Source organism: Drosophila sulfurigaster, chromosome 2L (assembly GCF_023558435.1).
Source record: "Drosophila sulfurigaster albostrigata strain 15112-1811.04 chromosome 2L, ASM2355843v2, whole genome shotgun sequence".
Taxonomy (NCBI): Eukaryota; Metazoa; Arthropoda; class Insecta; order Diptera; family Drosophilidae; genus Drosophila; species Drosophila sulfurigaster.
Genome location: NC_084881.1, coordinates 5,670,725 through 5,692,284, shown reverse-complemented (window position 1 = coordinate 5,692,284; position 21,560 = coordinate 5,670,725). Strand labels below are relative to the sequence as shown.

Sequence of the window (21,560 nt, the reverse complement as noted above, 5' to 3'; positions counted from 1 at the left end):
TTGCAATTTCAAAATTATGCCATTATTAATTGTTTCATATTCCGTTTTCAATGATTTCAAGGCAAATGGGAGTTAAAATAGTTCTAAATCATATAAGCATTAGCAATAATCTTTTGAACTAAGTAGGGACTCTGACAGGGTGATCAAGTGGATGTTTATTTATTATACAAAATAGCAGAATTAAATTAATTCGAAAAGTGAAGTCTACTTTCAGGAAAAATCTACTTTGAAGTCGATAATGTCTCAAAAATTTGTGTACTTGTTTTTTAGTACAGAAATCGGAATGTTTTATTTTATGCACATCGAATGAAATGCGATTTTCTGAGCCCTAAAGAAAGCAGTCTTCACTCGATATGATATTTGGATTGTAACTATTTTTTGCTTGCTCACAATCACTACAAACATCATCAGACCTTTTGTTTACATTTTCAATAGTGATATTTCTATGAACAGATTTAGTAATTCAACATGCTAATTAGCTTGTTATTGGTAGTGAAATAGTAATCCGGTTAGTTTAATGCAATGTCCCTGGTCCGGCGGTAGTTCATTTTGTCAAAAGAGTAAATCACTATAAGACTTGCCAAGTCAAAATACGGCAATTTAAAGAATGGCTTAAAAACAATTCTTTTAAATAAGTTCAGCTTTGTAGTATATTTATTGGCCTTTTTGCAGTAGATTGAGATTTAGTGTATTTTGTAGCTTTTGGTGTATTTGAAATGCAAACCGCGGTCACATTGGTCATAAGTAGCGACACCGCGCGGTTGAACGCAAGCTCAACAGAGTGTTCAATTTCAATGGTTTAATTGTCAGTTGGGCAAAAAAGTGCACGTTACTATAATTACAACAACAAATGAGTATTTGTAAATAAATGCCTTGCAACGAGATAAATGATTGATGAGACAAAAGAAGTTGAATTCAAACAGATCCGCGTGACGCGTGTGTAGTGATAATTTACTGTTGCGTAGTTTTTACAACAATTTACTTTCTATTATTTTTTATTATTGTTGCTATTGCGACAACCGGCAGTCGGTTCCCCCTACGTACAAATACAAAAATGACAAATATGCGACCGCCGCAAAAAAATAAACTACTCAAGGTCATCATATTGGGCGACGGTGGTGTGGGAAAGTCGGCGCTTCTCACACGCTTCGTATCGAATCGTTATGAAGAAAACAATTTCCATACCATTGGAGTGGAGTTCATGAACAAGGACATCACAGTCGACGGAGAAAAGTACACGCTGCAGGTCAGTGTGTGTGAAAGAGCGGGACAGAGAAAGGGACACTTTCCAATTACTAATTCAATTATTTGGCTTCGTTCAGTTCCGTTAATTTGAGCTTGCGGTCACTTCGCTTACTCCAATTGGGCAGATAGTAAAGTTAACGTTTTGATTGATTTCTAGCACAAAGCTTTTAATAGTGCATTTCATAAGTATTTGTCTATATCGTTAGGAAGTTTCTTCGACACGCTGTTTGTCATTTCGTGCCTAAAGTCGTGCTCAGCTCGCACTGTCGTGACTTAGTTCGTAGTAAACTCTTATTTGCTTTGAGTTCACTTCAGCAGCGGCTGCCGACTATTATCTTTCCATCTGCCCCCACTCACACGCACACACACACACACAACGCAGTCAACAGACAAGAATATAGAGGTGTCTACGGTGAAATACCCGTAATCTATTTTTGAGAAAAATAAGCAATTTTGCGTTGCTAACATTTTTAGAGCATCTCAAAATTACATTGACATTAGAGTAGTGTTGCAAATTTTTTTATCAATAGTTATAATGTTAAGTGTAACTATAACTTGCATACTTAATTGTTTCTTCAACATAAATTCGTTAACTCAACATAATATACTATGTTGGTGTTATTTCGTTTATAATCTCTTAAATCGAAGTGCTCAATGGATACATATGTACTTTATGCGTTCAAAGATTTTGTGTAAACAAAGTTTTCTTTAAAAAAAATTTTTTCCGTTGCCTTCTACTTATAATACCTTTCTAGCCTATGAATAACGGGTATAAGCACTCGTATACACTCACACCTACAAACCCTCAATTAACGTACGTCTTAACAGCAACTGAAGCAACAATGCGCTCACTTTGTTTTACATTCTAAATGTCTAAGCAACAGAGTATGAATGTATGTATGTATGTGTGGTCTTCCCATGCGTATGAAACCCTTCATATAAATTCCAAACTCGCTTCTAACGGATATGTACGAGAGTTTTCGCCAAGTGTTTTCAGCGTTTTTAGCGTTCTTTTCTCCAACCCTCTTCTTTATCCGTCTCCCATCATCCATCCACAATGATGCACTTTATTTATGCTGTCGGCTTTCATTTGAATTCACATTTTCACAGTCGGACAATTTTAGTCTGTGTGTGCCTTATAAATATGCAACAGGCTAAAGCTCGAAGTGTACTCAGATCGCTGTGCACAATGCCATTTTAAATCAATTGACGCAATAATCGATGATAATGTTAGTGTTCAATACAACAAATAGTTGCAAAACATTCAAAAACTTACCATAATTCCATTTACGTTGTGCTGTTCATTATTATTCTTATTAGTCATACATTTTTGCTGTAATTTTCTGCAACAATGCCATTAAGCAGACAGTTTTTGTTAACGCTTCGGTGATTTTTGACCAAAAACCCAGCAAGAAGTATGTGATTTCGTAAGCGGAGAGATCTCTTATGCGTGTTGTATACTATATATTCATTAGTATATAGTATGAATGGTCACTCTCTTGCCCTACAACGGTTAATGGTCCAAGATAAATTTAATTCAGGTCGTGCTCAGGGAGATACCCTGTAATCAGGTTTTGAAAAGATATTAAGATCTGGTTGAGTGAGTTGCTTGTTCAACGGACTTAATAAATGCAGATTATGATTCAAACAGTTATTTCTGGATTTCTCATATATGTACTTCTGGGCAAAGCAAACCGCAACAAAATTATACCTAAAATTACAAATCGAGTACACCCAGTTTTCTTGGAGATGCTTGCATTAGAGTTAATGTCTATTGACATAGAATATTATGAGATAACATTTATATTGCGGCCTTTTCTAAACCTCGTCGATCACACCTCTATTGTATCTTAAGTTTAGAATCTTTCTATGGATATGAGCTTTTAACACATTTCCTCTCTGATTGAATGAAAATATGTACATATATATTGAACTATAAGGTAGATATGAGCTTGATGTCTCTTGACTTCATGTAAAATGTGTGCAGTATTTACTAGTAAATGAATAAACTAAAGACATTTGAAAGTACTCATTGTTAGAATTGATTAATCCTCTACTGACTTATAAATATTGTATATGTATATCAAAATTTGTTGACGTAGGGCCAATGTTGATTAAGTAATTAATGCAATGCTACAGTGGAAATAATACCAGTTTTATTATTATTATGTGTTACCAAGATACAATTTGATACTCACATCGGAATTATTTCTGATATTAATATAATCAATGTCTAACAAAATTAGAATTCTATTAAGTTTCACGACCTATATATCGATTCCGTGCGACTGCTTAAAAACTTTGTTTTCAATTTTGATCAAATGTTTTGTGTAGCTTGTTTTTTGTCATTAGTTAACACACCTGTGTTTATTCATTTCTTTTGTTGCCTTTTGTTTGAATTTGTTTTGATTTGCTTATCAGCAATTCGCTATCAGTTGCCGGGTTTTGCCTTTGGAGGTCTAGGCTTAGGAGATTTCAGCTGGTGTGACTGTAGCTCGGCATTACGCAAACTTTTGCTATCTGTCTGTCTGTGACCCTACACTGAAAATGATGCATATAGTTGTGACCTCAATTAGGGTCTACAGATACACACTATTTTCACGTCGGGGTAATCAACAAAATTGCAAATTTCAATTAAGCGTTAATTGAATGTCAATTAAGATGCAAGTTGTTCTAATTTTAGATATGGGATACAGCTGGACAGGAGCGTTTTCGTGCCCTGAGAACGCCCTTCTATCGGGGCTCTGACATTTGCTTGCTCTGCTATGCCGTGGATGATCGGGATAGCCTGCGAGGACTGCGACTGTGGCGCAATGAGTTCCTCAACTATGCGGACGTGAACGCAGACAGATTTCCCTTCATTGTGGTGGGGAATAAGGTAAGCTTTGCCAACAACTTGCAGTTCAATGTCAATGTCAACTCAAGACTGTCGCGTCTGCATTTACAGAATGACATTCGAGCGGATAAGCGACAAGTGGGACGCGAGGATGTGCAACAGTGGTGTGCGGAGCAATCGATTGCCTCACACATCGAAACCTCCTCGAAGACGGCGACCAATGTAACGGACGCCTTCGTGCTTGGCCTGCGCCAATGGAAGACAATGGAGTGCGTAGCCGAAGCGGAGCAGCGACAGCATGGCGACACCATTGATTTGACCCGTCCCATTCGGCTGATGCAACGTCGCAGTTGCTGCACCGGTGGTGGAGGGAGCGGTAAGCCAACTGACGTCGTCGATGCGGACGACGATGATGGGCAAATTGCAGATGCTGCCATGCGTTCACCCTCCTCAATGTCGCGCCACTTGTTTGGTCAGGCACGTAGTTCGCCCAAGGCGCCATCGACCAATTACCGTCTGTGAGTTCAGACTGCGTGAGTGGGGCAAGTTTGTTTTTATATTTGTTGTTTTTACATTAAATACTTAGCCAGAGGCAATAATTACATTCCAGTCGGGCTAAATGATAGTTCAGCCGAGTCATAGCGCAGACCAAATACACATTAAGTCTAATGTAGGAAACTGATTCTGAGTTGAAGGCAAATCGAAAGATTAGCGAGTAAGTGTTCTCATCACAGTAGATAAGCTAATTACAATGTGTACATAACAGTGGTACTTTTCTTGAATATGAAACTTGTATAACAGTTTGAATCTGATTATTCTATCTGTTGACATTGAGAGTAGCTGTGAAAGAAACGGTTTCCAAAAATATGCTGAAGATGTGCTTATTAAGTTATACACCAATATGTGTATAACACTTTAACTATATACTTATTTATATAAATGTTTACGGTCTTTATATGACAGTTGTGCCTTTCAATCGGATCAATTGAGTTGACCATTTTGTTTATACTGCTTTAGCTATTATACAATTTTTAATGTATACAATAAAATAAATATACGACAGTGACTGGTATACCAAAAAAAAAATTTAAAATTGCGACAACAAAATGTATATGTAGCTGTGGGAAAAACTTATTTTAGACAATTCAAATGACATTTTAAGTGTCTATTAACGTATAATGTACATGAAACAATGAAAGCGACTTTGAATAATGGTCTTGACACCACGCAAAACCTTTGAATGTGAGCAGAACAACAAGAGATTTGTATGTCAAAGTATAAACACTTAAATTGTAAATTACACGCATGATGCAACTCAAATAAATTGGAGTCAAAGTTTGTGAGAGTTTGTTTCCATATTAGAAGTGAGATTTATATATGTGTAAATATACAATCTAAGTAAGTACATTATAAAAGCATAAAATATAACAAGCTATAAGTATACATCGCCCCATTTAAATATGTTTAAAGTTGATTATGATAGTTATAACACTTACTGCCAGGTTGGAATCTATGGCTTAAGACTAAGGCAAACTTCTTGGCTCTAGGGACTATCGCAAGCGTTGGCTGGAGAAGCGTATAACAGTTGATTGACTTAATTAATCGAGTTGTGGCTATACGAGAGAGAATATCACTTGCTGTGCACATTGCTGGGCTCAAGGCCCCGCTCACTTCTTCTTGTAACCATATGAATTGATGGCTTCGTACTCGGCATCGCACATGAGCAGCAGCTCATACCATTGATCGCCATCGATGCGGGGCAGCTCGAGGATGCCGCCATAGCAGGATGGCAGACATTTGGGAGACATGTACTTGTGCAGGGATTCGCGATCGGTACCGTGGAAGATGATGCGACTGCGCAGCTTCTCGCGCAGGAACGGCTTGAACAGGGCAAACACCACATTGAAGATCTTTGGCTGGTTTACAATGTGAATCGCCTTGATGCGCAGCGGCACCGAGTCCTGTAGCCAGTCAACAATGCGCTTGGCGAATGGTGGCGTAAACTGCCAGGTCTGCTGCAGGCTAAGGCCATCCATATCGAAGATGACAACGGCGCCATTGATCTGTGTCTCTGGCTCAAGCATGGCGGCCTCAAGGAAAATGACAGCGCCCTTGAAGACCTCATCTAGTGTCACCTGCTTGTGCTTCCAGCGTTCTAAACACGGACAAACGCTTATTAATGTGATGTCAGCAAAGTCAGTCAAAGAATAATTCACTTACTGCCCAGTTCAAGAAGAAGAATACGTCGTCCACACTGATCCCTATTGGGAAACACTGTGAGGATGTTGTTTTTGAAGATGTTTGCTTCCCGTGTGGGCTTCAGATCCTTATAAACGTCCAAGTGCTTCACTTTGAACGAGTAGTACCGCTTGATCTATGAGTATAAGGAATGATGCATTAGAGAGTGCAATGAGAGAAAATAGAACAGCTTACCAAGTCGCGGGCACTTTCAGGATAATACTTGCAAGGCCGTAGGAAACGAATTAGCCATTCCTCATTGTCCTTGGGACAGTAGAGATCGGTTTCAGCTGCAAAGTAAACGTGTAGAGTAAATACTTAGTTATTAGCTAGATCTATAAATGTTAATACAAAATTAATTAACGGTTCGCTAAGTGTTGATCTCGATGACCTTTTTCCATTACGTGCATCAAATATAAATTTTATATTTATATCTACAATGTCGTCGTAAGCTTCTTTAATGAAGGGGTCAATTCGTAATGTCAGGAAATCGACTTTCAACCCATTACAATCTTCGAGTTAAGTAAAAACGTGTAGCATATGATTAACGACATGCTACGACGCGACTTTTCTATTAATAATTATGTAAGCTTAAACAAATGCGATTTGTTGAGCTTTTCGCGAGTGTGATTGGTTCTTGAAATATCAACTTTTAAATTTATATCCGAGATGGAAGATCATTTCAATAAGGCTAGACAACAACATTGTAAAGCCATGTTTAGATCAGCTCTGCTCCTGAAATTATTTATAGTACAAATCTCATTGATTATCTGAATCTGATTTCTATTAATAATGGTAATCGTATTTATATTTTTAATTTATATCAGAGAATATAACTATGTAATGATTATCTTAGACAAAAACAATACTTGACAAGTGCACCTTAAAGATTATTCAGATCTGTTCCACTTCGATTACGTTGTTACAAGTTGATATGAGGATCACCTTGATTCTACATATTAATATTCATGGGGAAAGTTAACCAGATACCCATGAAATCTTTTTTTCCCGTATTCTTGAGCTTTCAAAACAAGTTTGCAAGTTTATATAATATATACATATATGTTTACTCACCCTCCAATAGGCGCTTTAGCTCCTTAGTTGCCTCTTTCTGTCTTTCGGGAGATTCACGCAACTCTCGCACCGCAACTTCCTTGGTTGGTGCAGTGGCTTCGCCGAGTTCAAATTGTAGTGTGAAATCGCCCAATTGAATAGAGGGCAGACTTTCAATATCCGACAGCATGGTGGGGACTCCTGAAATAAAGAGGAGCGAATAGAGAAAATGATAATTGTCTTTAAATTAGTATACGTAACTTGGACAAATTAAAACTGGGCTTTGATCTCTGTACTGACCACTTAAAAATTGCTAACTAACTAAATAAATGAATTGGCTAATAATCATAGTCAATTATACGCTTAGTATTAAAGCACATATAGTATGTAAAAGTTCTCTCTACAAATATTATATAAAGGTAATTATAAACTTACTCATTTTGATGTTTATTTTCAGCTACTTTTTGTAATTAATTTGTAGATTCTCTTTTTTTAATTTAATGTTTTATTCAAAAGTTTTTTATTTATCGGAGCTTAATGACAAAGTTTGCATATTATTGAAAGTGGATATTTATTTTTGGAGCATTTAATGACGGATGTTGAATTACAGTATGTCTCAATTAATTAATTTATTATAATTATATTCTTTTTTTTTTTTAATTTAATGTATTATTCAAAAGATGTCAAGTCTTTTATTTCTGTTAGCATATCGACAAAGTTTGCATATTATTGAGAGTGCTTATTTATTTTTGGAGCTACTCTAAAATATGGAGTTATCTTCTTAACCTTGACATTTGTTTCAGTTTTAATATTTTAGTTGGCAAACTTAATTATATAAATAGAGTCTGTGATAAATAGTATTTGCCAATTGAATCTTGAGCTGAATTCTCGAGTACAACTGGTTATAGTTCAATGATTTTAAGGTTGAAACGAGTTTTGCTCTAGGCTTCAAATTACAAATGTGTATTCTAATAATGTACCGAAATATGTAAATATATATATTTATCTATTTAAATATATATATTTATCTATTTTATGTAAAGAACTTCTATTTAAGAAGATTTTAAAAATGACGGAGATATAATAGTTTTCGAGATAATAAAAAAAAAAAAGAATGATCTACATTTTGATGGAACAAAATCATTTTGTATCAATTTGGATAACCACAATTAATTGCTAATTTATTCAAATATGCTCATGGGTTGAAAACCTCAATTTAAATGATAAGTTTCAGCCGTATAGTGTTTTATGCTTGCTTTGGCAAAACCCAAATTCAAACAACTTATGAATTGTTAATGTGCTTGCCAAAATAGCAAATACAACATAATAATAATCATCATAGCATCTAAAAAAAAGTAGTACACACTCAGCGCAAAACGCAACACAGCACAAAAGTTAAATCGAAACCGAAATTGAAACTGAAACCGAAAACGTAAAACTCGTTTTTTGGGGCGACAATAAAATTGAATGACGGAGTAAAAGAAGGCGGCAAAATATGGAGACGACTAACACTGCGTCCAACGGAGCCGAAAGAGCTGACGAAACTGACTGTTGTGGCAAAAAGCGCGTTACGGAGATTTTATAACAAGCCAAGAATCAAAACTGGTAACAGATGGAAGCTGAAGCTCAAGTCGAAGCTAAAGTTGAAACTAAAGCTGAACTTGAGCATGACATTCACGTGCTAGTCTCAGCGAGATATACTCACGGATCGGGTCAAAAAACTAAACGAAACCACGAAACTCGAATACTCTTTAGCACGTCATTAAATGAAGTAAAGTGATAAAGGAAAATTGTACGTGGAGTAATTCTTTATTTAATTATATTTATACATTCTTATATGCACATATTTATGATCCAACAATACGAATAAAATTTTCATTTCCAATTTCAATATAATAAAAATCAACTCTTAATATTTTCTTTTTTAAAATTGCAATTTAAATAAATATTTAAGTTTACCAACAAATCTATTAAAATCGAAAAAATTAAAATGCACTTAAAACTGACATTAAAGTACATGTCTATCTATCTGGATCTCAGAAATGCATAGAGCTGTAATTTTCGACAGTGCTTCTAGCACGCATATCGAGTTTGTTTTCGATTTTTCCACTCCCACTTCCGCCCCCGCAAAACGGATCAATCCAATAGCAAACGTAATTATAAAATGATAACTACAGTATTTATCATTTCTAAAACTTTGCAATCAGATAAAAATTGTAGATGTTATTTAAGAAATAATTTTATAAATCAATGAACGGCTGCTGCAGTCAGGTCTTAGGTGCTTTGGTTGACAATCGGGCATATTTTGCACTCTTTGCTATGTATATTTTTAGTGTAACGTAAAAATACTTCTTTCGGTATATTTATGTATATTTAGTACTTTTGCAGTTGTATATAGAATTCAAATTGAACACAACTAAGACACACTTTCAATTATTGTTGCCACTGGGCCAACTATTAATAAGTTTAAATAACTACCAGATCATTCGGACTTGACCTTAGGGTATAAAAGGGAGAGAGAGAGCGAGAAATACAGAGAGTAAAATGAAAAGGGAGAGCAATGAGAGATGCATGTTCAGTGCATTTGGGAAATTATGCGACTGAAAAAGCTGGTTTTCATTGCGGTTACTCAGCTGTTGTTGTCTCCCATTTTATATCGGATGACGAGCATGGGATATTCCGCATGTGTGTTTGTGTGTGTGTGGATCAGTAGCATCATCTTAGGCATATAAATAAAGGGCAAGTGGGCTTTCAACAAGCACATCTCTCATTTACTTGACCCTGAAGCTTTGTACCTTCGGTTCAATGTTGCTGCTGCGCCCAGTGAATGATACACACGTTAATTAGCAATTACCTAGTAATGACACCTGTTCGACGATGACGACGATGACGACGACGACAACAACAGGGCTAACACGTTTCAAATAACAATCAGACAAGTATGGGCATGTGGACTACCTATTTCATTATTATTATTTTTGGTCTAAACGGCAAGTAACACGTGCGAAGCAAACACTACGAAAAGCTTTTTCGGCACACCTTCCACTTCCATTCATTAGTCTCGATTTTGGTGTACAACTCTCGATTTCGTTTTAAGCTGGTTTGTAAATGTTAAATAACTTGAAACTTATTGATCAGCTGATGGATATCAAGCCGACCAATTTCAAACGAGGTGGGGAAGAGACAAAATGCTATAATAATAAAGAATGTAATAAAGGACTGTTTAAGACAAATTTACTAAATAATTGTTGAAACTGTGTAATAATTGAGTAGTGCAATAAAATACTATTCATATAATAGTGAAAAATCATTAATTCTTAAGTAAAAATCTTAATTCAATTACAAATTTTGTATTTTAAATATATATTAACTGTATAATAAACGAAAAAACCAAATAATTTTGTGTGCAGAATGGTTAAGTAAGAAGTTTAATACATGTATTAAATTAAATAAAAAAAAAATAAAAAAAAAACTAAAAAATTAATAATTTACTTAGCTTTTTAAATACGTTTCAGTTTATTTAAAGAAGGAATTTGACATTGACAAGTAAAGGGCTTTGACCATTGTGTCTATATGAGAGAGTTTCGGAAATGTTTTTCATTAAATTAATTATTATAGGCCGGGTCATTAAAAGGATAAAAGTTGAAGCGGTGACAAACATTTCAAGTTGATCGTAAAAAAGCACTTTGAGGTCAGAAAAATAATGTACTTATACGATATTTATGTATTTACTTATAAGAGTACATATATACATACATATATATAAGAGCATATATGCAAGGCCAAGCTAAAAGGCAATATAAAAAAGTGCTTCAACCTTACGTGCCAAATAAATAGCGTTCACCATACATACATATGTACATACGTATGTATGTACACATGTACTTGTGTGCTGTCTCACCTGATGCGATGGCAGCCGACTCAGAAGCACTGATGGCCACGCCGACAGCCATTGTCCTAGGCATGTAACTAGTTGCAGTTGTCATAGTGATAAATACAACTCATTAATTTTTATTTTATTGTGGAAATAATTAATGTTCACTATGCAAGTCAATGATTCTTTTCAACGAGACACTTCCTATGTCTATATTCACTTATATCATTTCTTTGAAATCCCACTGTTTACTATTAAATTGGGTCAATGCCAAATGGTTATTGAACTTTAACTCTACACACAAAAATTTGACTTTTTGTCAAGTTTTCTGTACGATTTGCCTTCACAGTTTGCGGCTCAATTCGATTTGATTCGATTCGATTTCAGTGACCCCTTTTTTTGCAAGCACTAGCACAAGTAGCAACTGTAGCCGAAACTATGCGAATGTAAGTGCAAAAGGAACGACTCGCAAATCTGACAAGTCGTCAGGGCCCGCAAGTATAAGTGAGACAGCAACAAGTTGTCGCCTGCATAATTATGTTGTTTTTGTTTTGTTTGTGTTTTACTCGAAGTCATTGAAGGTATCGTGCTCTTCGTTTGTTAAAGAGAAATCGCCAAAATAGCGAAGAGTTACGTAAGGTGCAGATTCATAAATCGAGTTAAGCTAACGTTAAACTATTAGAACTTACCAAGGAAACGTTACAATGCGGGTTTAATCAGCTAATCCAATTGTTACAAATCGAGATCGAGATCCTTTAAGTCAAGCGTTTTCAACACAGGTCTAGCTCGCTCTTGACACGTTTAAAGACTGAAAATATAAGGCGGTTTATTCAACAGCTTTATACCCGCATCCATCGTATGTGTTGAGTGGTGTACAACGCTCTGCTCTAGTAGTTAAGAAGTAACGCAATTACGTATGTACATTTATATGTACATACAAATATATATCACATACACTCATGCATATATAATTTTATATCGTTGAATTCAGTCGCAAGTATTTAAAAAGCAAGTATGTAATTATGGCAACCGTCAGCAAGTTAAACTGTCAACGAATGCATCGTTAGCTGTTATACATTGTCTTTTGCTTTGATATTCCTAAACACCAAGAAGAAATGTGCAGTCAAAGCAAAACAGGGGTTAAGGCCATCGGCGTATTTTAGTATGCAACTGTTATACTCAATCTCACAGTCACTATTGTAAGCGTGACATTATTTTGATGTTGTACTATTTACATAACGTTGCGAACTGTTATACTCCAGTTGTGCACATATTCACTTGACTTTTCATCACAGTGTAACACTCAATATAATAATTCTTGAACATTTGAACCCGCAATTATAATCCCGATTAATACATCACAAACAAGTATTAACTTCAACAAAAGTGTAGTTTCTTAGGTTATATACTCTGTACACGTATGCACTGTATCTCAGTGTTGGCAATTACAATTATAAAGAGGTTTAAGAGTGTTCGCACTTTGTGTTGCTCACTTTTAATAGTAGTTCATAATTAACTAACTAAAGCCCGAAATAGTTGAGACCCAAGTCGTACGATTCAATCCGAATACGGAATACACGACTTGCGTGTCTATGTTCAAATGTACAACTGACGATACTGCCAACTCATTGTCGAAACGCGAGCACAATTAATTAAGCACTTCGCTTTTGTATCCGAAATAAAATTGAATTTCAATTTTTACTTACCTTAACACTCAGTTTGAGTCTCAGCCCATCTATCAGTTCGCCAATAAAACAAGCCGTCAATGCTGGACACGCTACGTCAGTTTTAAAAGTTCAATGGAATTTCGCACCGCTATCAGAGAAGTTTCCACGACGGCTACGGCAATTAAACTTACTCGTAAACAAAGTACGAATTGCATAAACCAAATATTAACAATTAACTCGTTGTATGGTCACTTGACAGGTTTAATCAATTTGCAAGTTGCATGCAGCTGATAAGATAGAGACAACTGATGATATGACTGACAAATAGAGTTTTAGATATATACATATATTTTTAACTTGATAAGTTCCATAGTTACATATAATTGCTAAAATCTGATATAAACGTGCGAGTCCCGTAATATTATTGCACTTATGACTTACGTTAACCTCTAAGTATCTTAATATTAATCGTATGAGTAGACCAGTAAAGATTCCATTATATTCATAATATCTGCTGGTTCCATTTTACACGGTATTGTCAAATACTTATTCTAAAAGAGTACAATTAACTAGACGAATCAATAAATACATTGTGCTTCATTTAGTTATTACAATTGTTACTAGATATTGCTTACATACATCTAAGAAAGCGATTTTTAAGTGTTATACAATAATGTCTTATAATATTATACAAAAAAAGGAAACATTAATATGTCAACGATATTCAATGCTAAAGTCTTTTGTGTCTTTTATGAATAGTACGCTTGGTGCGTTTTAAGTACAGATCATATCTAGAGGAGCTATTCAAATCATTATACCTTAAATTAACTGGCATTATTATACTTAAGTCTGAACCTGATCTGTAATTGTCTGCTTTTGATTCGCTTTTTGCATTTGTTACCCCTGCATTTCGAACGCAATCATTTTGGTCTTATCTTCTCATACATAAACTGCTGCAAATGCTTATTATCGGGCTGCATTAGTTTCTTCTTTGTAAATTCAAATTGTTCCAGGGCAAATTCATACAATTCATTTTCCATTTGCCAGATCTTGGATCTCTGTATGGTTTGTATGGTAGCTTCACTGGGCGGTATCTTTGATGAGGTTACGCGTAAATGAGATTTATTGGAGTTTTGATAGTGCTCACGAAAGCCTAGGAAAATTCTGTAATCAAAACAGTATAAGAATATATACATATATATACATAGCGGTCGGCGTAAAATTTGGTAAATTATTTTTAACTCACCTGGGTAGCGATCTCTCGAGTAGATCCACAAATTCGTACATTTGCTCTGTGACACCGACTAGAAAATATTCATTGACCAAATTACGTTTGGCCTGCTTCAAGGCCCAATCGCTACCAGGCTCCCAGCATTCGGCAGCGTGTCCGCAAAAGAATGGTATTTGCATCCACATATTTCTGGGATCACAATCGGGTTGCTTTTGAACCACACAATCATCAAAGGTCTGCATGAAGAAAATAGTAAACATGAAGAAATTGGAGAATACAACAAAATATTTAGTATTGTATAAAATCTTGAGTATTATAAGTAAGAAGACTGAGGATAATATTTTTTTTGTGAATTATATTTCACTTGTTTGATGTCTTGACAATTATTCTATTATCTTTTCGTTTTGCAACAAAATGAACATACAATATTATAATGTCGAATATCGCGCTTTATATATAATTGCACTTTCTAGTTAATTTTACTACGTAATTACGTTTCGATCATCTTATCGATATTGCATTGTTTTTCATGCATCTGATTTTGTTTGAAAATGTTCAAGCAACAAATCTGTACATATCTGTTAACTTAAGCATACAAAAAAATATTTTTCAATCGTGTGACTTTTAAATGTTAGAAAACCTCAATTTAAAGTAAAAATGAAACCGAATAGCAGAGCTGATAAGAAGTTGCAGAATTGTTCTACTTACGATTTTATTGCCCGCCTTTTTGCGAACTAGATTAGGTCTATAGTTATCTCCATAGCGCAAAAAAATAATAATAAGAAACTAGCCTATCTAGCGGCTTACGCACCAAATTTATGTAGATTGGTTTATGTGCGATTTGAAATCTGAAGAACGATAAAATTATAGTATTATTTATATAGATTCGAATATGTATTGATGCTTACTTGGAAAAGTCAAGAAATGCCATATGCCCATGATATAGAGCCGGCTTCATTTCATGCCATTTTGTCACATTTCGCACAAAGGAAATCTGCAAAAAAAAAAATAGCGAAAATTTATCAAAAACAAAATTGAAAGCAATAATCAAATGACGCACCTGGTTTGGCAGAGATAGGACGTGCATATTGGATGTGACATTAATATGCAAGACATGATATCTGTTCAATTTGCACAGATCGTAAGCAATGTTAACGAAACTTGTTGAGCCAGTCTTTGGGACACGATTGTAAAGCACCACCAATTGTTCCTCATAGTCAAAATTATCCAAAGTGGGGGCAACATGATCCACAGCCATTTGTTCTGAATGAGGGCTGTTTTCTTGGTCTCTGTTGGCGAGCTTAGTTAGCGGCTTAAAGGCTACGTGGTAGCGTTGATCCGTTATAAAAAATTCTTATTGTCAGAAATTTCATTACATACCGTGTTCCAATCGAATCTCCAACAACCAATAACAGGCGACAATGCATATAACGGCAACTATCAGCCAATGTACCGGACGCATTATGGGCAACATTTTCCGCATCTTGGTAGTGCCCGTGCTATCGTGATAGTTAATATTTTGAGCGCTCAACACATTTTTTAATTTATTTAAGCTTAACTTCTAGTTCTTCGCATTTTGGTACCGTTTTTTCGTCACAATAAGCAGCTGGCTATAATGTTGACTTTCGCAAAAATCAGCTGCTTTAATAGTACTACGCCAGACAAAAGCTGAATCGTATAAATCTAATTGGTGCTGCCACATAGATGATACGCCATTATAATAAAAGATAAACAAAATAATTGAAATTTATATCACTGTCAGTGATTAGGTTATTTATTTCAACTTTGTGGGTTTAATTTTAAATGCTAAAGAATACTCCAAAACACCTTCAACAAGTCGATAAGCGCTTTGTTAAGAGGTTGCCACCTGTGTTTAAGTATCGCTATCGATACATTTCTGCACACCGAGCAAAACAGCTGTAGACGAGTCGTAAATAGACGCTTGTTTTTTGTTAGTAAATTGAAATTTAAGCGAAACGCAAAAGGTGCCACAAAATGTCATCAGCCATATATTTAGAAAACTATCTAGATGGTATGTATAAAGCCAGCCTATAAAAAGTCCTCTAACATTGTGTTTCTCACAAGGATTGGAGTCCCTGCCCACTGAATTGGAGCGAAATTTCAAGCTGATGAGAAAACTTGATGATCGGGCACAAACCGCCATGAAAAGCATCGACAGCCATGCAAAAGATTTTATGCGCAAGCTGACTTCTGAGAACGGTGGTGCAATGAGCGAGGAAGACCGCAAAGAGCGCCTAGAGGACATCAAAGCATTGTTCGGCAAGGCCAAGGAATACAGTGATGATAAGGTGCAACTGGCCATACAAACTTATGAACTGGTGGATAAACAAATCCGTCGGCTCGACAATGATTTGGCACGCTTCGAGGGCGAGATACAGGAAAAAGCATCCTCTACGCGGGCCAAATCCGAGGAAGCAGTTGCCAAAAGTACGTAAATTTCCGTTAATGATTTGATTTGCATATTATTTTGAAAGCTGTTCTGCAGAAGGTGGTCGCAAGAAAACCAAGGATGCTAAAGCGACGGGCAAAAAGGAAAAGCCCGCTTCCTCCGACGAGGAAACTGGGCGCAGCGGTAATCATTCGAACAGTGCGAGCGGCGCAACTCTTAACGCCAGCAGCAGCGCTGGTCAAGGTACCAAAAAGAAAAAGTCCAAGGTAAATCAAGAAAAAGAAACACGCAAGGGGGGCGCTCAAAAGGTAAATCATCTTCATCAACATTATATCATTATGCTGTTAGCTTTGTTTTTCTATATTATTCAAACTCTATTCAGTTTGTTTGCCTGGTAGAAATAGCAAAAACGCTGAATATACGAAAAAGGTAGATATCTAAATCTTTCCAGTTTTCTCCTCCTCACTTGTAATTTACAATTTGAAGTACTTATGTTTATTGTATGTATATTCAGTGTATTTGACATCCAATTTAGTTGGGTCTTGCATCTATCATTTACATTTCACTTGCTTGCATGATTCATTAATCGAAAAATCTTGTCAAACAATGGAAAGTACATAAATTTGTTGATTCTCAATTATAGAAAGCCGCTGATGTCGATGATTCAGAAAAGGAATCTTCTCATACTGCCGCCACGCATCCTAGCGATGTTATGGACATGCCTGTGGATCCAAACGAACCTACGTATTGCTTGTGCCACCAAGTTTCCTATGGCGAGATGATTGGCTGCGACAATCCGGACGTAAGTCTTCCAATCCATTATATTTGTAATGCACCTCATTTAAAACTTGTTTTGGCTTTTCTTTACTAGTGTCCCATCGAGTGGTTCCACTTTGCTTGCGTTGGCCTCACCACAAAGCCAAAAGGTAAATGGTTTTGTCCAAAATGCACGCAGGACCGTAAAAAGAAATAAAATCTTGCTACTGCCCCGATGGTCGTCAATGTAAATAGCCTATAACGCCGCTTAGTTGATAGTTTAGTCTAAGCATTGAGTATTTTAAATAAATATCTTTCCAAAATCGTAACTGTCTAAACAAGAGTTTCAATCCCAACTTCTTTTTGTATTGCAACTTTAATGTATGTGTATATTCATCTAATGAAAAATATATAAACATTTTACTTTTAGTTTCATTACATACAGCAGTCAATAACAGCGTTAGTTAGCTGAGTTTAACATATAAATACGTTTTATTTTCAGAACAAGTTCAGTTGCTATTTAAATGTATTAATATTAATATGTTTCATTATAATTCCATTCCATTTTGCTTAGGCTACGCAATCTTCGTATTTTTAATAATAATTTTTTAACTTAAAATGTTTATAATTCGTGGAACTTATTCATTCAGTTGTGTGTAAATATGGGGTCGAGTTAATTAAAAGTCGAATCAGTTGCAAACCATATTTTAAAAAGAATAGGGAAAAATAAATGGGGCATAACAATGCGTATATTACAAGGCCCTTTAAGTTGTTAAACTAGTCGAAAATTGTTCTCGTGACCAATTTTCATCAATTTCTAATAGATTAACTTTATAATCTTAAATTAATTAAGAAGCAGCGCGAGCTCTTTTTGTGAAGTTTAAGGTATTTAATATTAATGATTTCATATTAGTTAGTGCCTGTCTTTTTCAACAGCTATAAATTAGTTTTTGTATTAACTAAGCTCAAACTAAATTTTATGATAAATATTGAATACAGTTTTCAGAGTTTTCCATGAACCAAGGAACTTAAAAGGGAGGGGGCGATGGAACAAGGGCGTTTTGCTTTTTGTTTTTTTTCAACATCGTTATGTGCGTTCCTATTTTGCTATCAGTTAGTGGCCTATTTTTTGGTCATAATCTTTAGATACTCCAGGGCATTTTGGGCCGCATGTCGCTGAGCTTCGCCAGTTGTGGATCCCGTACCATGGCAAACACCTACGGGCAAAGTGGATAACTGTACCAGACACTGAAATTGGCCACTAAACGTTCGCTCTTCGATATCCACGTAGGTGACTTCAAACTGATTCTCGACTGAAATCTCCGAAAGCAGTTTAATGTAGTCGATTTTCGAGCTCTTGAGGCATGTCTTCTGAAAGTCAAAAGCAAACATAAACATATTCATAAAATAAAGAAAAAACGAAATAAATATATATTGAATAGAATTGTGTGTTCTGATTTACATTTTGTTTCATTGGAATGCAACCAAGTGATAAACGTGGCGTCTTTAGGAACAAAAACTTAATTTACCTGTAATTTAAGCAGTTTTTTGCCCGTCGCGTTTTTCAATGTCTTATGGAACTGCGACACTTTATTACTGTGCAGCGTTGTCAGTGTTGGCACAGTGATATCTTTCAAATCACCATAATAATTATCGTTAATGCGGGGCTGTAAATAAAAGCGCAACGTTTTGTCAATACGCAGAAACTTGAATGGTGAGTTGAAACATATCACAAAGTGTTGCTCTTAATTTGCTCTTCTTATCAATAAATGATATACAACACAAGATTCACGCAATTAAAAATAAACACCAATCCCACATTCACCAAAGGTTCCAATAATATACAAATAATTAAAGGAAAAATATAGTTGAACAATAAAATTTATAAATTGAAAGGCTAGCTGTTAAATTTAAATGTTAGTTTGACTTGCCGATTAGTTAATTTAAAATGTAATAATAACCACAAACACCGCTATTTCATCGTATTACTATAATGTTTACAAATACTAAAAAATATAAATAAAAGCAGATGAAGTTTTATGTGCAAATCTGGAAATTGCAAATGTATATTTAAACAAAAAATTTAAGTTTTTCTGACTATCTTTTACACAACATTCTTTAACTAATCTTATGATATAATCAAAGGCACTTTTATAAAAAAAAGAAAACAAAAAATCCACTTTTAAAATTAAACAAGAAAGTAACAGTCGAGTGTGCTCGACTGTGAGATACCCGCTTCCCATTTTAAATAAAATCAAAACAGTGTCACAAAAATGCTAGAAATATACCAGATTGTCAGCCAATGCAACTAAGAAAATTTTAATCCTTTCGCAATAAAATGTTCATCAATTATACAGACCAGGTATTATTTGTATGTACAAAAATTTATCGATTTTGGTGCAAGCATTGTAACTCATTTAGATGTTCATACGGACGGACGGATACATAAAGTTAAAATACACTTATACATTATAGGTAGTGAGTCTAAAAACAAAGCATTGCAAAATATATAAAGATTGCAACCGAAACATGTTAAGTCAAAGCGTTAAAAGTTACAGACAATACAAAAAAGAACTCAAGAAAGGCCTATCGAAAACAATATATAGATAGTTAAGGTTAGTAACGACAAGAAAAAGGTTTGGGTTGCGAGCCACACAAGCTATTATGTATTGGAGGGTTGTTTATAATTCAATAATTTCTAATTCTGATGGAACGCGCTCGTAATATTTTGATGATGATGTTAGAGTATTTGAAAGATTTGCCGGCTGCTGCTGTTGCTGCACGGCATCATCTACAAGTTTTAGATTACTCACATCGCCCTCCAGTTCGCTGCAAATGCTATCATTGATTTTGGCAGCATCAATGGGCGTCTCCTGCAGTCGGGTCCACATTTTGTGGGCGGCCAAACGCTTGGCAATTTTCTTGCTTTTACCCTTGCCCACCTCGTGATAGTGCAAAATGCTGCACGCAATCGTAAATTGCCTCTCGTGTGGCAGCCCCACCTCCGTTTCCGTTATATACGATGGCGGGGGCCAGCGACGTTGCATGCACATCTCCTGCAGCCAGCCGATAGGATTGCCCACGATCTTGTCGCTGCCACTGTCGGGGAGAAAGTGAAAAAATATGTAGCTTAGTTGCTGTTCTGTAAGGAACAATTAATTAACCATTTCTATAATTACTCGCCACTGCCAGAAACATTGGCATTGCCGCCATCACCTCCGCTACTTGTCATCGAACAGTTGACGGCAGATGTTGATGTTGAATTTCCCTGAGATTCGAGCTGGACACCAATAAGCTTGTCAATAAGAGCACGAGCGGCAGCATGCTTCGCCTCTTTCTTGGAGCGTCCAGCGCCCATGGCTGTGAACGGCGTGTCCTTGTCCTTGAATGAAACGCGAAACCGAAACGTCGGCTCATGTATGGCGCCCTCGATCTGCACCAGTTCATAACCCGGCGTAATGCCGCGCCGACTCAGTAGCTCTTGCAGTATGCTGACTGGTGTCTTCATTGCCAGCCCATTGGCATCGGTGTCGTTAACAAATTTAAGGGAGTCATCAGTAGGCAACATGCCGACGCTGCCCACAGTGCTTAGCTCCGACAGTTGCTGCTGTTGTTGTTGCTGCTGCTGGTGCTGTTGTTGCTGTTGTATTACTTGAAGCTGTTTCTCTTTCTTGATTTTTGGACGCTGCATCGCAGCATTTTTGGCCGCCGATGAGCTCCCACCGGTGGCAGCGCCATTGGCCAAACAGGCAGCTGCTAGAGCAGCTGATGAATTGCCCATGTTGTCATACTGACGACGCGGTGCAAACCCTGATTGAATGGGCTGCTGTTGTTGCTGCTGCAGCTGCTGCTGTTGCTGGATTTGTTGTAAATGAATTTGTTGCTCGTGCAGGAGCTGCTGCTGCTGCTGCCCATGGGTATGATAGTTTTGTGGCTCCATTTTCCAAGGTAATTAATTAATTAGAAACTTTGTGTATCTGCAATGCAAAACGCTACGTTGCTTAAAACCAAAAAATCAATAAAGTGTAAACGTTTCTGTCTTCCAAATAATCATTTTGTCTTTGGACATGGCTTGGTACTTACGATTGATTGACGGCTTTGGCTGATTTTTATTTAATAATAATTTATTAATTGCTTATTAATAACCCATTCTTAAATAAAAAATACAGCAAAATGCGGACGCACAGACGATATCTGCGTTTAGATGTATTTGTGATGATATTGAGTTGCCGTACTGATTTAATCTGACA

The 21,560-nt window shown here is 36.0% G+C and overlaps 5 protein-coding genes across 16 annotated transcripts; 2 read left to right on the top strand and 3 right to left on the bottom strand.

The window, feature by feature from the left end:
* The first annotated feature begins 741 nt into the window (after nucleotides 1-741).
* On the top strand, nucleotides 742-5,424 carry LOC133835034 (ras-related protein Rab-9B). Its single transcript, XM_062264892.1, has 3 exons — nucleotides 742-1,246; nucleotides 3,929-4,123; nucleotides 4,193-5,424. The coding sequence occupies exons 1-3, from the start codon at nucleotides 1,055-1,057 to the stop codon at nucleotides 4,601-4,603; spliced, it is 798 nt and encodes a 265-aa protein (XP_062120876.1). The 5' UTR covers nucleotides 742-1,054; the 3' UTR covers nucleotides 4,604-5,424.
* Nucleotides 5,425-5,427: 3 nt separating this feature from the next.
* Nucleotides 5,428-12,054, bottom strand: LOC133835028 (clavesin-2). Of its 5 annotated transcripts, XM_062264877.1 has the most exons (6): nucleotides 8,739-8,921; nucleotides 7,808-7,905; nucleotides 7,394-7,573; nucleotides 6,515-6,609; nucleotides 6,302-6,455; nucleotides 5,428-6,236 (listed from the first exon to the last, which is right to left on the bottom strand). In XM_062264877.1, the coding sequence occupies exons 2-6, from the start codon at nucleotides 7,809-7,811 to the stop codon at nucleotides 5,749-5,751; spliced, it is 921 nt and encodes a 306-aa protein (XP_062120861.1). In that variant the 5' UTR covers nucleotides 7,812-7,905; nucleotides 8,739-8,921; the 3' UTR covers nucleotides 5,428-5,748. The 5 variants fall into 5 exon arrangements, with proteins under 5 accessions (XP_062120861.1, XP_062120864.1, XP_062120860.1 ...); XM_062264880.1 differs by lacking the exons at nucleotides 7,808-7,905; nucleotides 8,739-8,921 and adding an exon at nucleotides 11,936-12,054; XM_062264876.1 differs by lacking the exons at nucleotides 7,808-7,905; nucleotides 8,739-8,921 and adding an exon at nucleotides 11,274-11,423.
* A 1,429-nt stretch (nucleotides 12,055-13,483) lies between these two features.
* LOC133835023 (heparin sulfate O-sulfotransferase) lies at nucleotides 13,484-15,782 on the bottom strand. The gene is given in 7 exon segments (XM_062264873.1): nucleotides 13,484-14,077; nucleotides 14,160-14,380; nucleotides 14,853-14,915; nucleotides 14,917-14,992; nucleotides 15,053-15,138; nucleotides 15,205-15,464; nucleotides 15,525-15,782. Coding segments are annotated over 7 exon segments (1,053 nt in total). The 5' UTR covers nucleotides 15,628-15,782; the 3' UTR covers nucleotides 13,484-13,833.
* Nucleotides 15,783-15,946: 164 nt separating this feature from the next.
* Nucleotides 15,947-17,607, top strand: LOC133835029 (inhibitor of growth protein 5). 4 transcript variants are annotated; one of them, XM_062264885.1, is made up of 5 exons: nucleotides 15,947-16,176; nucleotides 16,230-16,592; nucleotides 16,654-16,820; nucleotides 17,198-17,356; nucleotides 17,426-17,607. In XM_062264885.1, exons 1-5 carry the CDS (start codon nucleotides 16,140-16,142, stop codon nucleotides 17,525-17,527), a joined length of 828 nt encoding a protein of 275 aa, XP_062120869.1. In that variant the 5' UTR covers nucleotides 15,947-16,139; the 3' UTR covers nucleotides 17,528-17,607. The 4 variants fall into 4 exon arrangements, with proteins under 4 accessions (XP_062120869.1, XP_062120867.1, XP_062120868.1 ...); XM_062264883.1 differs by having other exon boundaries at nucleotides 15,950-16,176; nucleotides 16,654-16,862; XM_062264884.1 differs by having other exon boundaries at nucleotides 15,958-16,176; nucleotides 16,651-16,820.
* A 571-nt stretch (nucleotides 17,608-18,178) lies between these two features.
* On the bottom strand, nucleotides 18,179-21,548 carry LOC133835017 (interferon-inducible double-stranded RNA-dependent protein kinase activator A homolog). 5 transcript variants are annotated; one of them, XM_062264862.1, is made up of 5 exons: nucleotides 21,394-21,548; nucleotides 20,490-21,287; nucleotides 20,124-20,409; nucleotides 18,840-18,977; nucleotides 18,179-18,681 (listed from the first exon to the last, which is right to left on the bottom strand). In XM_062264862.1, exons 2-5 carry the CDS (start codon nucleotides 21,248-21,250, stop codon nucleotides 18,433-18,435), a joined length of 1,434 nt encoding a protein of 477 aa, XP_062120846.1. In that variant the 5' UTR covers nucleotides 21,251-21,287; nucleotides 21,394-21,548; the 3' UTR covers nucleotides 18,179-18,432. The 5 variants fall into 5 exon arrangements, with proteins under 5 accessions (XP_062120846.1, XP_062120848.1, XP_062120847.1 ...); XM_062264864.1 differs by having other exon boundaries at nucleotides 18,179-18,678; XM_062264863.1 differs by having other exon boundaries at nucleotides 20,490-21,310; nucleotides 21,394-21,534.
* Between the last annotated feature and the right edge of the window lie 12 nt (nucleotides 21,549-21,560).

What these genes read in the sequence shown, in the direction of transcription:
- LOC133835029 (XM_062264882.1), top strand. Translation starts at nt 16,140, where the DNA reads ATGTCATCAGCCATATATTTAGAAAACTATCTAGATG. An exon ending in CGAGGAAGCAGTTGCCAAAA is followed by an intron (nt 16,593 to 16,650) that starts GTACGTAAATTT and finishes GCTGTTCTGCAG; the next exon opens with AAGGTGGTCGCAAGAAAACC. An exon ending in GCAAGGGGGGCGCTCAAAAG is followed by an intron (nt 16,863 to 17,197) that starts GTAAATCATCTT and finishes TCTCAATTATAG; the next exon opens with AAAGCCGCTGATGTCGATGA.
- LOC133835017 (XM_062264862.1), bottom strand. Translation starts at nt 21,250, where the DNA reads ATGGAGCCACAAAACTATCATACCCATGGGCAGCAGCAGCAGCAGCTC. An exon ending in AATGTTTCTGGCAGTGGCGA is followed by an intron (nt 20,410 to 20,489) that starts GTAATTATAGAA and finishes TCTCCCCGACAG; the next exon opens with TGGCAGCGACAAGATCGTGG. An exon ending in GCAGCGAACTGGAGGGCGAT is followed by an intron (nt 18,978 to 20,123) that starts GTGAGTAATCTA and finishes TTTTATTTACAG; the next exon opens with CCCCGCATTAACGATAATTA.
- LOC133835028 (XM_062264876.1), bottom strand. Translation starts at nt 11,358, where the DNA reads ATGACAACTGCAACTAGTTACATGCCTAGGACAATGGCTGTCGGCGTG. An exon ending in GCTAAAGCGCCTATTGGAGG is followed by an intron (nt 6,610 to 7,393) that starts GTGAGTAAACAT and finishes TTTACTTTGCAG; the next exon opens with CTGAAACCGATCTCTACTGT. An exon ending in CTGAAAGTGCCCGCGACTTG is followed by an intron (nt 6,456 to 6,514) that starts GTAAGCTGTTCT and finishes TTATACTCATAG; the next exon opens with ATCAAGCGGTACTACTCGTT.
- LOC133835034 (XM_062264892.1), top strand. Translation starts at nt 1,055, where the DNA reads ATGACAAATATGCGACCGCCGCAAAAAAATAAACTACTCAAGGTCATC. An exon ending in GAGAAAAGTACACGCTGCAG is followed by an intron (nt 1,247 to 3,928) that starts GTCAGTGTGTGT and finishes TTCTAATTTTAG; the next exon opens with ATATGGGATACAGCTGGACA. An exon ending in TCATTGTGGTGGGGAATAAG is followed by an intron (nt 4,124 to 4,192) that starts GTAAGCTTTGCC and finishes CTGCATTTACAG; the next exon opens with AATGACATTCGAGCGGATAA.